The sequence below is a fragment of the Electrophorus electricus genome, chromosome 1 (genome assembly GCF_013358815.1).
Source record: "Electrophorus electricus isolate fEleEle1 chromosome 1, fEleEle1.pri, whole genome shotgun sequence".
NCBI classification, from domain to species: Eukaryota; Metazoa; Chordata; class Actinopteri; order Gymnotiformes; family Gymnotidae; genus Electrophorus; species Electrophorus electricus.
Window position 1 is genome coordinate 18,133,118 of NC_049535.1, and position 17,210 is coordinate 18,150,327.

The 17,210-nt window shown below is 43.4% G+C and overlaps 1 protein-coding gene and 1 pseudogene across 1 annotated transcript; one reads left to right on the top strand and one right to left on the bottom strand.

Annotated features, from left to right (window-relative positions):
- Positions 1-1,828: 1,828 nt before the first annotated feature.
- On the bottom strand, positions 1,829-12,643 carry rgl3a (ral guanine nucleotide dissociation stimulator-like 3a). Its single transcript, XM_027028141.2, has 17 exons — positions 12,610-12,643; positions 12,352-12,494; positions 10,146-10,444; positions 9,536-9,580; positions 9,222-9,391; positions 8,899-9,053; positions 8,411-8,704; positions 8,039-8,142; positions 7,809-7,893; positions 5,922-6,008; positions 5,771-5,803; positions 5,515-5,636; positions 5,337-5,432; positions 4,911-5,043; positions 3,393-3,662; positions 3,130-3,244; positions 1,829-2,951 (listed from the first exon to the last, which is right to left on the bottom strand). The coding sequence occupies exons 2-17, from the start codon at positions 12,373-12,375 to the stop codon at positions 2,797-2,799; spliced, it is 2,187 nt and encodes a 728-aa protein (XP_026883942.2). The 5' UTR covers positions 12,376-12,494; positions 12,610-12,643; the 3' UTR covers positions 1,829-2,796.
- A 3,965-nt stretch (positions 12,644-16,608) lies between these two features.
- On the top strand, positions 16,609-16,772 carry LOC113588802 (annotated as a pseudogene).
- The last annotated feature ends 438 nt before the right edge of the window (positions 16,773-17,210 follow it).

Here is a 17,210-nt window from a genome sequence, read left to right on the forward strand (position 1 = left end):
CTGCAAACCAAACTGGTCTGTCTACGTCTTATCAAGAGCTGGGCTTCCTGTTGAGTGTTGCTCAAGTGTTACCACTGACTGCTCTGCAGAATAAACTAGTGCCTGGAACATAACTGGACAGTTGGCTGTAAATCTGAGTATGGGGTGCGGTGCAATGTTTTTGCTGTTCATAGGATTGCAGTCTTCTGGACTGAGATTGATGTAATTCCCGCAATCTGTGGGAGCCCATGTGTCACAGCCCAAAGTGCCCCTATCACCACCGGGGCAACATTAATGCTGACCTTCTACACTATTTGTTCTTTCAGTCCCTGGTATTTTTCGTATTCCTTTGCTTTGGGTGTTTCCATCACTGGGTACTGGCTCATCCATGATGCGTGGTTGGTTCACCACTGCTTGTTTACAAACCATAGCTGGTTAGATATGGTTAGATGTACGGCGGTCGTACACAGGCCGTGTGTGCGCTCATGTTCCACATGGCCAGTACACGGCCACATTAATAAAGAGCACTTTTGATAACAGATTTAATTAAGTAGTTTGAGTATAATTTCGAATTAAGTAAATTAAGTGAATTAAGTAGTTTAAGTATAATTTCGAAATGTTAGAATACGCGTATATAGCAAAGTTGTTCTATCTCACAAAGTATAGGAATCGGTTAAATTCTTGTATCGATGCCAGTAAATAGACTTTTTCCGTCGGCCTTGAGATGAGCATTACTTTGAACTGGGAGTAGAATATATGAATCGCTCGTGAAGGCTTTATTACTCGATAAATATCTCCCTCTAGTGGCACAATAGTGTTCTGTACATTTTGGCTAGGTTTGAAACGCTTACCGTAACAACCAACTCGCCCAGTAAAACCCGCAAGATCATAAACTTACCACTGCGGTCGAACACAGACATGCATTTCCTGGCCAGCATGACGAAGTAAACAACGATATATTACGAGAAAGTGAGATCCTGGCTAGCTGTAACTTGCACCCTATTGAGAAATTAATGCCTTATTCATTGACATCATGGTCGAACCACAATAGCTTAATATTTTGAATTGTGGTCTTATCCGTTATCTGTTTTGACCACGGCAAAGGTTTGTCACTGCCCCTATATGATTAAGCTGAAACTAATGCATTTCTGAGTGCAGTGTTGTATGGATGTGAACGCATGGTCTCCGACCCCATCATTCAAAGTGGCACACTCGTTTTGCTTCACAAGTATATAGTGAATTGTGAAGCTTTTGAGTTCACCCATCATTAAATTAAAGTTAACAAACGAACTGTTCAACAGCACAGCTACAGAGAGGTCAAACAGGCCCGCTTGTGTAAAACAGTTTACATCAAAACAAATATGGGAAGGCAAAGAAAAGCTTGACTGCATTCCACAATGTAACTTGTTAATGAACCAGACTCTTGATTCTGATGTCTGTAGTCCAGTAGTCAGACACCGACCATCAGACCAGCTGCATATGTGAAGATTTCTGACTTGGAACCAATATGTGAAATCTCGGTCAGTTGTAATGAAACCGTGGTCTTGAACCGGCTTTAAAATATCAGTTACACTTCTTCTCACTTCTGTGCTTCTATTCAGCAGGAGATATCATTGTTTCACAGAACCCAAAACATTACACATAGGCAAAATCACCTGTGTGATTACAACGCTAAACCACCTACATATGCCAGGGTCGAATACTACAGAGCTTATCAGTATCACTACATTTGGACAGAAACCACTACAGTCATGCTTTAAATGTACACTAAAGATGCACCTCCTGCGCCCAACCAACTTTTACATTAAATGTTTTCATGCATCTTTGATTATGAAGTCTGGTTCATTAGCCTTTTAAGGCAAAGGAAGCAACTGTTAAAGGCACACTAAGCAGATGTTTGAGCTTCCTTCCTGATGTAGGAGACTGCTAGATGTATCTATATTACTCTGTTGGAACAGGTCTTACCCTAGTCCAAACCTCAGCATAAGCAGAGGGCATTCACAGACATGACCCATTCGAAGAGGCTTCAATTCTCTGTGCAACATTCCATATAACTAGTGGTTATGGGCTTTGTTGTGCTTTCATGAAGTTTAAAGATGACTAATTATGGCATCTTTAATTAACATTGTGGTGGTCAGAGAAAGGGAGCTCCAAACAACTGGATGTGATACAGTACAACACAGGAAAAGTGTGTTTTCAATGATTAAAATAAATAAATGATTCAATGATTAAAATAAATAAAATTCAATGATTAAAATAAATAAAATTACTTCTCTGCTGTTAAAAATAATCTTAAAGCTAACACTGAACTATAGCAATTGTATATACACAGACAATTCTACAGTAAAAATATCCTCATTCATTTAAAAAAAATTATATATTACCTCTGTGTTATTAATACTATACATGTAGATATCCAAATAAATATTTCTCCTGTTTCTGTTTACGAGCAACACTGAAATTTACTGGACGCAATGGATTCCTCTGGAATCCAGAGGGAAAAAAACAAAAAACTGGTCTGTGCAGGTTTATACATCCTTCATACCGTTAAAGAGAAAACGTTTTAAAAGTGATTTTTTTTTTTTAGTGTCAGACTATGACTCTGCAAGCTTACATAGAAGGCAGTAATACTCTACAGGCATCTGTGAGAGGAGTGTTAGTGAGGGACGTTTCTTGTATAAAACCGATCTCCAGAACTTGGCGTGGTTCTAACAGCTTAGTGATGGTGGAGGCCTTCATCAGTCAGTATTCTAAAGTGGGCTTGCACCCATTAATATCCCCCATTGTGGTGAGTCTTCCAGGCCAGAGATGGTGTCATCACTTAACATGACGGCCTCTGGGCGTGGCTGCAGGACTGCAGCATGGGTTTTGTGCTTGGCTGTGGTTTCTCCAAAGCTGGCGAAGCACAAAGTCATAATTGTCCGAGGGGTACATGGCATAGAATACGTTGGCTTTGTCTGGCATCCAGAGCTCTGATGGAGACAATAACACCATATTAGTCCTATAAAAAAGTGGTGGAATATGTGGGCTCACAAAAAGAGTTCTTATCATCATCATCATCATCATCTTTGAAAGCACTACATTACACCAAAAGTAATTCCCATTAAGGGCACTAGGTAAAACTGCACTTTGTGTGTGCGCCACATCTACCTTTTCCTTGTGGCAGGATCTGTACGAGGCTGAAGTCATGGCAGCTCAGGTCCTCCAAGTTGTGTTTGTCCAGAGCTCTCTGCACTACCTGACTCGTCTTGTCCTGACTTGTTATCTGAGCCACACAAAAGATCAAACCACAAACTCAGCCAGGAAGAGTCAGTCACCCTAAGAGAACAACCACTGAGTGCTAGCAGGGGGAAGAGCTTAGTGGAGCTATGTGAGACAGCACCTCCTGGCTGTTGTAGTTTCAGCCAACATACCAGAATACTTTTGTAGACATTGCCACTGTCAATTTCCAGGCTGACCCTGATGACGTAGGAGTCTGGGCCCTGCTTATAGCAGGGAGGCTGCTGGGGGAGGCAGGAGGTGGAAGAGGATGTGCATGATGACAATGGGTTAGAAGATGCACCATCAGAGCTCATGACGCAGAGGTCCAGCTGAGAAGAGGTGCAGGAGGTGCAGGAACCAGGGGAGGAGCACCGTGAAGATGAGCAACCAGAGTCTGCAGAGATGTTCACACAGGATCCAGACTGTCCAAGAAAGATTAAAAACCTCCCTGTAAAACAATCTGTCATAACCATTCTACTGGAGATACCACTCAAACTTTAGGTGTACAGTTATAGTCTATAGCCAGTCTTTTGCTATGTAGCTCTCCTTCAAATGTTCATTAACGATCATAGTTTCCATGTCCCTGCCTTGGCAGAGTTACTGCTGCATGGAAGATGGTTCACAACCCAAACACTATCCAGTCAGCAGTGGTGATGTGATGAAATGGTTGCGGGATGCATGATAAATTGTGCATGTCAACAGCTGCACAGCAGTTTGGAATTGTACAGTGCAGGGTAGGTGTCTTTGATAAAGTGGCTTGTGAGTATATAAGGCATCAAAAAAGAGACAACAAAGCACAAACTGTCTCTGTGCCTTTTTACAGTGCTCCCAGTGGGAAGGTGTATTTGCTTTAGCAGAACAACATGGCCCCCCCCCCCCCCAAAAAAAAAAAAAAAAAAAAAAAAACAAATCCACAGATCTTTTCATCAGACACTGGCATGTCATCTCACTCTGGCAACTCAGGAGCCATGAGAGTCAACATCAGCCAGGCTTGGACATGAAGGTGATCTCCACATGATGGAGCTTAGAATGGCACCCACTCGTGTTTCCCATCCACGATAAAACACAAAAACGATGGAAAACATGAAGGGTTAACATGCATGAGTGTCTGACCTATGATTCCTAGGTCATTTCCACCCGGCCAGTTTGTTTATATGTGGCGGTCACTTGCAATGTAGACGCCAATAAGGAGAGGAAATGGCAAGAAAAAACAAAAAGAAAAAAAGACCAAAGTCGAGGAGCATGAAACGAAAACACCAACTGCAGTAAACAGTGTGACAACAGCCTCTGCCTTTTGGGAACTACTGAAGTCACATGACAACCTTGAATCAGCATTTTCTAAAAGCTTAGCCTCATTACAACACCAAAGCTGTGTGTTCAGAATTTCCCACTCGGAAGAGTGTATTTGATTTCAGTTGACTTTCAAATTTCAGTGTTGGGAAATGCTGTTTTAGTGTGAACAAATGGCCTTTACATATGACCTGTGTTAATGTGTAGGATTACAATACTAAACATAAAAACACTGATTACAATACTGCATGTCACTAAATCTAAAGGACATTTATCATCAAAATGGCCTTTAGATTTAAGCCAACCCAGTAGACAATATAAAGTTAGGATGGCTCTCTGGGCGCCGACAGCAGGCAAGGTGTTGTGGGCGGATAATGCACCTGTGATTTGGGTCGGAGGGAAGAGCTCAGAGATGAAAGCTCCTCGACCTCAACGCCACTGGACCCCGAGGACGACACACTGATCTGGTCTACATGAGTCTTCTTCGGAGTGCTGTCACTGCTGTTCAGAAACCTACACACATGATCCATTGCTGTTAATGTGCGTTCATACTCTGGCTTATAATTCAGTATGAAAGTGTTAAATGCACTGCTTTAAAATAGGTTATAGTTAGAAGCTGCTGAATACAGCTTGGCTGAGCGGAATGTGGGGTGTGGAGAGTAGTAGTGTTGGATTGGATTGTGTCTAAGGTGGGCAGGTCAAAGGGGAATCTCTGGGTGGGTGAATTCAGCAGAGGGCAGTAGTGTTGGAATGTACAACATGGGAGTGTTGCTATATTGTGAGGCAGGTGTATTATACAAACTTACAAGCAAAGTTTCCTGCTTATAAGCCGCTGGCTCCAGGTGGGGGGAGAGTTTGGACACACATCCACTGGAGGCTCCAGCTTTACGGACAGATCATAACTACAAAACATAATCCAAATGTAAAACTAGAACCAACGTGCGTGCAACACAAATGAGTGGAAGTGTTGGTGTGCAGCCTGACCTCTGCTGCTCAGTGAGGGTATTGCAGCTGTTGAGCCAGGAGGCGATAACAGGGTGAGATGGGAGACAGTAGAGAGCACATGATGTCTGCAGCTGCCGAATCTGAGACAGAACCTCAAATTCCTAATCTCTCACACACACACACACACACACACACACACACACACACACACACACACTTGTGAATTAAGCACTCTACAAATCTGTAAGTGATAAACTAATTTTTTCATGTATGTAAAGTGTGTGGCTTTACTCACTCTTCTTCGCTTCTCAAAGTTAATCAGACCATCCTGAGAGAGAGAGAGAGCGCTTATAGATCAGTTCTGTGAGGTTGTTGATTCAAGTGTAGTACGAATTGAAAACAGAGGGACAGTGAGTGGACAGGTGAGATGAGGTAAAGTGTCTGACCTGCACGGTGTCTGGGAGTGCTGTGTCCAACATGGTAAGTACGGTCAGGTACGTGCCCAGGTAAGGCACCTCCCCACTGCTGCCACTCTGCACAGTCAAAATACCCCCGTCACACCAAAACACACACACACACACACACACACACACACACACACACACACACACACACACACACACACACACACACACACACACACACACACACACACACACACTTCCTCCTTTAACCACAAGGGTAATTTCCTGATAGCACAAGAAAGGGGTTGTGATTTATAATTCCATTATGACTCCAACAGTAAAACTAAAAAGACGGAAGTCTGTTGATTCATACAGATGAATTACATGGCATCAAAGAAACAGAAACTTTGTGAGCAATTCTGTTGGCCATTTCCATCAGCCTTCTCCTGAACAAGTACTGTACACACAGGTCCATATTATTCCTTAAAACCAAAGTACTGTACACAAAGGCTCATATTGCTCATACTTATATAACTTTGAGTGCATGTTTAGGCTATCTTGTGTTTGCTCTTAATGACTTGCTTATAAAGAAAATCTTATCTTCCCACTCCAAAGAGGCAGCAAAAGTTCCAAGCTAAGTGTTTTTTAAATACCATTTCATAAACCTTCTGGGAGTAACTTTAACAAACAAATCTGAAATCTTCCAAGAGTAAATTCTCAAAATAAGGGTTTCTGTGACATGATGTTTCAGGACTGAATTTCAGTAGTGACTGGCTGATACTGTAATAGTCTGTGTGTAATAAATTCTTAAATAAAAATGTAAAAAATATTTAACACTTTATTTTTTTTATTAATCATTTCATACATAAAAGCAAGTCTGAATGGTTCAATTTAATAGTTATTCAATACAGTAATCTATAAGACAATGTTTGACACAATAAGTCACACATCACATTATAAACTAATTAGAGGATAGGACTGAATTTAGCTAATATTTAAGTAGATGGTGTATTTTAATTGGCATCTTATAGCCTAGGAAATGGAATTAATTATTGTTTATAGAAACCATTTCCTGTTTGAAGTAGGCTATAGATGACTCAGTGATCACTGAGATGTTCCTATTTTAATCTGGCATAAATGGCTTTTTAGTGCCCAAGTAGTGGAGAGTTGTCAAACTCTTCAACTCCATCTCCAAATCTTTTACAGCCCTTATCTAGACTGTCATGACAACCATTTCAGTACTGTGTGATTTGATTTTGGTCTTTGATACAAGATTCCCCTGGACTACTCCCAAACTGTAGAGTAGCTGTTTTTAGGACTAAAACGCTTTGTGAATTATTCTTAGGCTTAAAACAGGCTGTTTTAATATGAGGACTGATACACCCTTAAGAGTTTCTCCCAAACCAGACAGGTGGGAACTATTAGTCTTTTATTTTTAGTACATCTAGCCTTTTTTAAATACACCGTCATATGAAGAACTCTAACATAACCATGTCAATCACTGCATCACTGTACCTAAAATATGTAAGAACTGGACACTCCCTAGCAACAGTACAACTTAACTAGCACTGAGACCCAAACATGGAAACACAAAGATCAGGCCACGCCAGGCTTTTGGCATGCATCTCCCTGGAAGAGCCACAGTGCCACAGATTCGATAAAAAGTCACATGCTCTAATACATGCTTTGGCCAGCTTCTCTGAGCCTGCAGGCATGCTGTAGTTGAATAACGAGTGCTGGGCGGAGCTCAGATGAGCACCGGCTCCCCCGCGTCTCCCTGCTGGCTGAGCGGTCGTAGACCAGAGGAACACAGCGGCTGTGCTATCTCTGTTTAAACACTGTTATCTCGCTCGGCTAAACGGAAAACTATTGTAAGCAGCTGGTTTTTATATATATATATGAGAGAGAGAGAGAGATATGAATACACACCTCCACCAAGAACTCTCTGGTGGTCAGAACACAGTTTTCATCAGGAAAGGTTTCACACAGGTGATCAAAGATGACCAAGCTCTCTCTGCAATTACAAACCAATTACAACATTTAAGATTAGACACAGCTGAAATCTACAGTGCCATGGTGAAAGTCACATGTCATGTTGCTTTTGGGAGCGGCAGGTGGAGACCGGTCAGGATGGGGGTGGACCGCCTGAGGGTGCGTACCTGCTGACTGCTGCCCAGGTGTTCTTCAGGCGATATACAGCGTTGGACTGCAAAGCTGACAGGATAGCACGCAGAGAGGAGAAGTTCCTCAGCTGACGGCACTCCTGCAAAAGAACACCACCAACATCATCACCATCGGCAACTTACTAAAGTAACATTACTTACCATAGTTTATTAGTACTACAAACTAAAATTCCTGATGCTTTTATTTTAGCCTGTTCTAAGACAATTAACCCTTTCTGTTAACTTTACTCTCCTCCTCTACACTCTTTACACACCTTTTTATCTGAATATATCTAAATATATACTCTGGAAAATATTCCAGGGAGATTATACACACACAGAGACACACACACAGACACACACACACACCTGTGCCACAGAGATCCATTTCTCTATGATCCGTGCCCTATGCATGGGTCTGGTGGCAGCGTGCTGGGGTGACGGGGACAGTCGTGGAGAGATCGGCAATCTCTGCACGTGGGGGGAGTCAGGCGTGGAGCTGGTGGGGGGGGACAGCAGGGAGGTGATGACCGCGTTGGTGACGCTGTTGAACTGAGCAATGGTGGCGCGGACCGTCGGCGCCAGGCTGCGGTTCTCCTTCTTGTCCCTCTGTGACCAAACGCAGCCAAGGCAGTGGAACGGGACCACCCGCACAAACAGATCCTGAGGCAAAACACGCCATGGGCACGCGTGAGAAAAGGGACAGGCTCTGGCTTCTGAATACATTTCCCCTGGAGCTGCTGCATCTCGGCAAACTCCCAAGTGCTCACAAAAACACCCAGCCAAACACTAGTCTCCCACACAGACACTCTCAGACAGACCTCCAGTCAATCTTCTGTCGTGTGACTGAAACTTACGGCATCCAATCGCGTGAGCTGCTCAGCAATATCACGTGTGGAGAAACTGAGAAAGCCTCCCTCCTCCTTGAACTCCCTGGTGGGTGCGTCTCCACTGGGTCTGTCCCCCACAGGAGCGCTGCTGACGCTGGACGCCTCACTCCCAGCCTGCCTGTCTGCAGAGGCAGATGCATCAGACATTCACCAGCACAGGGGATATGAGGTTCATTAATGGTCTGCACTTCTGAAAAGGACCTGCAGCCGATGCATTGCCAACAACCCTCATACACCACATATAGACTATACTTCGTTGTATACGGGGGGGGGGGGGGGGGGGAGATTACCTTCCTCCTTAAAGGTTTGGAGAAGAGCTTCTGCCTGGCGAGCGAGGCGTCGGAAACAGAGGCGGTGACGCAGGTGAACACAGAGAAGGCGGAGGGGCTGGTGCTCTGGAGATTCTCTCAAATCTTCCCAAAACTCATCCAACCACAGCCGCACCAGGAGAGGCAGAGTGCTGCATGCACACGAGAGCGCGAGACAGAGAGAATGAGGGATTCATTAATAAATTAAAGTCACTGAAGGCACGAGTGTCACTGGGTTGTAGAAGAATACAGTGATACGGAATACTGGGAACACTGGCATTATTCACACCACTCACCTTTTCACACAGACACTGTTGTCCAAATCGGTGATAATATCTTCCCTGGAGAGACACAACAACACTTACTGACGTTACCATACCCATTACATACTGTTCCATTCTCACACATGGAGCTCATGAAGCCTGACACACACAACTGCGTCAGAGGCTCCTCTAAACAAACCCTTTCACAGTTTTTGCTCCATTTACTGAGAGGAACGTGATCTGATCTATAGATATACACACAAAAGACGAGGAAAGGGTATCGTTGACTCGTTCAAGCATAACCTGTAAAACAGATATGCCCTGGCTAGTCCCGCCCAAAATAAGCAACTGACAAAAGGTCCAAATCTCTGATTAGCCTCTCAGTTTACCATTTTTATTACATGCAATGCTGTTTCCCCATTTTATTTTTACTTGTCTGACCTACAAATAAGTCAGCTGTAATTATATTTCCCCCTTTTCAGTTAAAGGTAAATGTAACTTCTGGGTTGTTCTAAAATGAGTTAGGTTTTGCAATGCAAATGACTCATGTTGACGACTCATGCAGATGCTCTCACAGTGTCTTGCGGCTGCACAGTGAGGTGCGGAGCAACTGTGTGCCAGGCAAGCACTACGAGCTCCTCACCTGCGGAACAGCAGCTGGATGAGGGTGCTGGGACTGGTGAACGCCCGGTAGGAGGAGAGGAAGATCCGGGCATAGTCCGGGTCCTCACAGTCCGGCTTCACCAGCTCAGAGACCAGACGCTCCAGGCCGGCTGCCTTCACACGCCGGGCCTTCAGGGTTCTGTACTGCATGCAGCTCTGGGTGGAGGAGGCGTCAGGCACGTTGGCTGTAGGCAAGGATGCCGGCGTGGGCTCCCTGAGAAGGGTCACGCCATACACCACCCCTTCCTCCATTTCTTCTCCCCACTCCTGCACTGGGTCCTACGTGCACGCGTGCACACACAAAACACACACTTACTTCAAGTCTGCAGACATGCAACAGTTAAATCATCAATAATACAGAGTAGTACAATGTATTCAATTTATTTTTTAGAACACTAATAATTAGGTCTTATAATTAGTTAAGGTAGCATGCCACTTTAGTAATTTATTTTAGTATTACAGTCATTAAAATCAACATTTTGTTTTTTAACTTTTATTTTGATGTGGGGGAAAACAAAAACCCTGCATGACATTCTGATAAGGTTAGCCTCTGCTCAGAAGTGAAACCCACTCTGCTCTCTCACTCACTCTCTCTCTCTCTCACACACACACACACACAGAGCGCACAGAATCCTTACTCATGGAGCACTCCATTTAGGACACAGCCTCAAAAAGGTGAATATAATACAGGTATCTGCCCCAATTACGGCTGCTGTAAGGACAGATACCCTACAGGACAAGACTTAAATCAACTCCACAAGAATTGGGGCCCTAAAACCATAATCTGCCTGAAGAGGTTGAGTCAATCTTTAACTCTTTTCCAACTAAGAGAGCGTTCATGGTGGCCTGTTACTAGAGAACTGTAAGAATGCCCTTTGAAAGGTCAGACTTGAAGGAAACACCTGCACAGCACAGAAAAACACACACCAATACCAGATGAGGATGAAACACTTATGACTTCCTGAAACTATGTTCCAGGCTCATGCAGTCCACAATATGAAAGCCTAAACCTTCAGTGACCCAGTATACAGTTCCAACAGCCTGGAAGACTGCACCAGCTAATCAGTACTAAGGGTTATGAAGAGTTTTCATATCTAGATCAAAAAGCAGGAAAGAAATGTAGGGTTTGTGTCAAGACTGGGCTATTGTGTGGTCAGGGCTTGGGTCAGAGCTGGGCTAGTGCATATAATTCGGGTCAAGTCTAGGCTGGTGTATAGGGTTCATGTTAGAGTTGAGCTAGTGTGTGTAATTTGGGTCAGAGCTGATCTAATGTATAGGATGATCTAGGTTACAGTGCTGAAAAGAGCCAAAATACCCAAATCAAAATTAAGGACACAGTCACTACAACAACATTCTCATTACAGCAGACAAAAGAATATCTACATGATGAGACACCAATACAAATCACACAGAATTATTCAGAAACCAGAGTTGACACTTAAAAACATTCACAAGCCCTTCTCTGGAATCCAGGAAGAGAGATTCACCTCCTATGAATTACCAGTCTGACCAGACATTTGCTGCAAACTCATTTCAAACACTACAAATGACAGACACAGGGGTGGTAGTGAGGAAGATTCATCAGGGATAATGGGATGAGGCATCATCAGGCTCAGTGTTTACAATTGTTAATGTTCACTAAAATTCACGTGTGGTACAAACATTCATATACAAAAAATATTGTCTCAATTCATACCAACTGTAAAATCAATAGAAAGTGATGTCAAATGTCAACACAAAGCAACACATACTGTTGACAGAAAGGTTAATGTGAACACAGCATATACATTCAATACAGTATACAAATTCAAACTGCAAATCCGTGCACAGGTGCGTCATGAACCACGCGCACAGATATATGAAACCTTTCTGACTTTGACAAGAAATATAGCATAGAAATAGTCAAACTTTCCCTTGTGCAACGTGATTGGAGTGCTGTTACATTCCGTATATCGCCTGATAATACTGGGTGGGAATAAGAGCACAATGTAGCCTAGTCAGAACCGCGGGTTATGTTTTATAGACGGTACAAGAGGCATCTGGATTATAGAGAAGACATCTATTGGCATATTTTCCAAGCAGCACCGCGTAGCGCGTTTTTTACGTTTCAGTGCTAAACGCGAGGTGCACACCGAAATGGACAAGAACCAATATAAGGATGCTACAATAAAAGTATAACCATTTACCATTGTTAACTGCCATTTTCCCATACTTTCCAGTCAGCTTGAATATAAATGACTTCAGTCGCGTGCTGAGGCTATTAATGGGTGATCGTCTCCATGAGCGCTTCGAAGTTCTGGATGGACGAACTGTCTGTGAAACTTGCCAACTTCAGTTAAAAAATATATATATTAGTCATTCTCGAAAAAAAACAACCATCCAACAAGTTTTGAAGGTAATACAACTAAAGATGCGCTTTAATATTAAAATAACGTTATCGTTACTTTCATAAAAAGTCCGAGGCTTCCCTGAGCGCAGCTTGAACGCAGTGTGTTCGCGTCCAGCGCTCGCGCGAACCTGTGGGTGGAGCTGCGCGTGCAGTGACGTCTCCGTGACGTCTGCACGTTTCTTGCGTTCTACACACGTTATTGTAACTTCTATTTGCAGTTCACACATTCTTTTGGAAAAAACATACCTGAGATAAATACTTTTTGATCTGGTAATAATACATTAAATACTTTATAGTTTGGTAATCATAAATAAAACGAGAAAACACAAAATACTGAGTTTACCACCACCTTCCGGCTAATGTTCCCTGACCCTTAAAAAAGAGGAACATGGGAAGTTCACTGTTCCCAGCATATAATAACACAACAAAGCTGTTCACCCACTAAAGAAGAGTGGGCCATTAAACAGCCCAGGCTATCCGTCAGACAAAAGGTACACTGTTAGATTCTGAGGGACTTCATTCTTGAGATGGTGAAGTCACAGCACAACAAGAACAGTTTGATAAATCACTTCATTAACGCAGAATGGGGGCATTATTAACTCATACAACACACGTGCCGATGAGTGTGCATATAGGCCTACACACACACACACACACACACACACACACACACACACACACACACACACACACACACACACACTTTTCTGCATTTCCCATTAAAATGGATCATTTTATATAGCAGTGCTATACAACAAACATATACACAAGTCACCACAAGTAAAAATGTATTAGATTAACTTTTTAAATATTGGCTACAGTGTTGGAATAAATGCACGTGTAGGTGGGATCTCACCTCAGTGTGCTGCTCGGTAGTCATTGGATGGAAGTTCGTGAGCCAGACACAGGACTCCAGCCCCAGGTCCATGCTGGGTCCAGCCTTATACAGATGCTTCCTCACCTGGAGATGCTTTAATGCGCCCTGCCATACATACACAGCTGGGTGCCCTCCACACAGCTCCAGATCCACCCTCATCCTTTACTCTGTGTTTTGAAAAGTAATATCCTAACGACACCCTTGCTTAATGCCATCATTATACAACTTCATGCCCATTAACAAATTACGATGCACGATGCACAGTTCGAATCACATCATCAGGTTCACTGATGACACAACTGTGGTGGGTCTCATCAACAAAGACAACGAGTCAGCATACAGAGAGGAGGTACAAGAACTGGTGACCTGTATCTGAATGTTGACAAGACAAAAGAAATGGTTGTTGACTTCAGGAGAGCAAGGCGAGATCACTTCCCGCTTGCCATCAACAGCTCCTCAGTGGAGATCATCAAGAACATCAAGTTCCTTGGTGTTCACTTAGCAGAGAACCTCACCTGGACCCTGAACACCAGTTCCATCACCAAGAGAGCCCAGCAACGTCTTTACTTCCTTCGGAAGCCAATGGAAGCCCATCTCCCATCACCCATCCTCAGTACCTTCTATAGAGGTACTGTAGAGAGCATTCTGAGCAGCTGCATCATTACCTGGTTTGGGAACTGCACCACCTTTGACTGCAAGACCCTCCAGAGAATAGTGAGAACAGCTGAGAAGATCGTTGGGGTCTCTCTTCCCTGCATCACAAACATCTACATAACACGCTGCATCCGGAAAGCCACCAACATAGTGAAAGACCCCACACACCCCTAATATGAACTGTTCACCTTTTTGCCATCTGGAAGAAGGTACCGCAGCATCCGGTCCTGCACCTCCAGACTGTGCAACAGCTTCTTCCATTAGAAGCCATTAGACTCCTGAACTCTGACTAACTCCAATTCCAATTCAGATTCCAAAAATGGGCACTTTTATACACACACACATACACACATGCTTATACAAAGTCACACACACACACACACACACACACACACACACACACACACACACACACACACACATACATACATACATATATACATATATACATACATATCCATACACACACTCAGACATTGTTTTGCATCGGACTAGTGCTGAAGTCAAACTTCACACAAATAAACTATGCACTCCTGTTGCAGTCTTGCACATTATCCTACTTGCTGCTAGAGTACTGTACTAAACCAGCACTGTACTCTGAACTGTTCTGGCTACTACTGGTGACTGCTATGTTCAGTGTAGCATGTCACTGACTCCTATGCACAACTCACTTTACATATGCCCAGTACTGTGTACTGGACTAAATAATTGCACTGTCTACTCATTTTGTATTTGTCCTGTCCTGTATTTATTATTGTTTATTTAATGTTCCTTTAATTACATTTTTGCACTATATTGGACTGTTTGCACTTGTGTAACATGTTGTCAGTTGCACTGTTGTTTTGTGTTGCACCATGGTCCTGGAGGAACATTGTCTCATTTTTGCTGTGTACTTGTATATAGCTGAAATGACAATAAAACTATCTTTGAACTTGAACTTGAACTTGAACATTAAACAATATGACTGTTGCACTTAAGCACACAGACCATAGTGGTTGTTTAGAACACAGCTGTTTACTGGTAAAGTCAGCAAATCAAGGGGTTGCGTGTTGATGGCAGTGCTGTATTAGAAGTTCAGGAGACATAACCACTCTCGCTGGGCCTTACACTACAGTACTGTACAGTACACTACAGTACTGTACAGTTATCAAGAGGAGAAAAAACAAGAGGACAGAGATTTAAAAAACTTGATTAACTACATATCTGTTAACTGCAATAATGCTCCTCCACACAATTTCACATTTTTTCACACGTTACATAGCTGTCAAACTAGCTTATCCTTTAAAAAGCGCACATGCACTGCTGCCTCATATTCAAATATCCGCTACACCCTCATTTCTTCTTATTATGTCCAAATTGACAGCAGGCGTAACCTTAACCTACTGTAATATCTCCCTGTGAATTCATCACACACATCACTTTAAATGCTTCACATGCTTTGGAAAAAGTTGATTACACGGAAAATAACCAGACAGTAAAAAAAAAGGGGCGTTGGCGCGCAGCCCTCGGGCAGAGCCGAGCTGCTTCAGGGTAACCTTTGACATCACCTTTGGTTTAATGCCAAAAGCTCGATGCACAGTGCTCCTAAAATGTGTGTGTGAGTGCTGACAGTGGAGTTTTGGCTGCTGAGCAACGAAAGCCGCACTTACCATTCGTCCCGCGCAGAGCTGCGCGTCTCTCCAAACTAGGAGACCCCGTGTTATGAACTATGAGCGCTTGTTTTAAATTAGCCAGATCTGGCGAGAGAAACAAGCAACCTGGTCTAAAAAAAGAAAAGCGAGACAGAGAGAGAGAGAGAGAGAGAGAGAGAGAGAGAGAGAGAGAGAGAGAGAGAGAGAGAGAGAGAGAGAGAGTCCACTTTATCAATGTATAGGCTATATATATATATATGTGACTTTATCTTGCATTTCATAAGAAACCATTAAAAAATACTGTAAGTAGTATTTTACTTTTTTTGTTTTTTCTCTAAAGATGAACAAAAGCAACTGGCCAACAAAAATGTGTAATGAATAAATAAAAATGAATGAAAATTAAAGTGAAGTAACGAATTCTTCCTATCACTTCCCATCACTATTTTTCCGTATTTTACCCACTTACAAAGTAGTTAACGAAGTAGATTGCACGATTTTGCCTCACTGTCACCTGTTTGCAGGTGGGTGGTAATACGCTGCATTTACTCCGTTACAATTGATTCAATTACATTTAATTTTTGAACAAATTGTACTTCTGAGAGTTGTTTTTAAAAGACGGTACGTTATACTCTTACTCGTCTACATTTGCGAAGTCAGAAAGCTACTTTTACTCTGTAATATTCGTCAGCGTTTATTCAATACAATAAAAATAATTTTTATATTTTGTACGTTTCGCCACAAGATAAGTGTAGGAACCTTGGAGAAATCCCTCAAGATGATCACCGTAAGTCAGACAACTGGAAGACATAATGAACAGAGAACAGGCACATTTTCCAGCATGGACTCGAATGGCATTCACGAAAAGTAACTCACATATATCATTTTCTATATCATCGCTTCTCGGCCTTTTGGGTAAGATCAAGTGTAGTATCTGTTCTTATCAGTTCAGATACGAAATTGATCTTTTAAAAGGTGGCGGGTTTTAATTCGTGATTTTAATTGCATTTTATTCTGTCTTTTTAGGCCCAGCTCACCCGGACCGGAGGAGGAAGCCCCCAGAGCACCTGGAGGACAATGGAACCGGCGACTGGAGGACCTGCGGTGGATCTCTGCTCGGGAGTCGGCTACTGGAGGAGGGCGGTGGATGGCGGCCGGAGGACCTCGGGGTCTGGAGCTGGCCGGTGGGGCCTCGGCGGAGGCCCTGGAGCCCTTGGGGACTGCCTCGGCGGGACCTGGTTCGGGAAGTGGGTGCCTGCTCGATACAGCCAGGTTCCGCTGGAGGAACCCGGAGGAGGGAGCCCTCTTTACGTAGAGGGTTACCTTCATCCGGGAGGTCCTCTTTGGAGCTCTGTGGTTGACGCCGGGGCACCTCATCTGTGCTCAGCGCAACGGGCCCTTGGGGTTCTTCGACATCACGCTCTCCTCCACAAAGGTGTATCGGTGGGTGCTGGAGCGGAGGGTGGAATTACAGCGCCACCCTGTGGGCCAACATTT

Coding starts and splice junctions, on each gene's coding strand:
- rgl3a (XM_027028141.2), bottom strand. CDS start 12,375: ATGGGAAAATGGCAGTTAACAATG. Junction 9,392..9,535: donor AACAGTGTCTGTGTGAAAAG/GTGAGTGGTGTG, acceptor GTGTGCATGCAG/CACTCTGCCTCTCCTGGTGC. Junction 3,245..3,392: donor ATGTCTACAAAAGTATTCTG/GTATGTTGGCTG, acceptor TGTGTGGCTCAG/ATAACAAGTCAGGACAAGAC.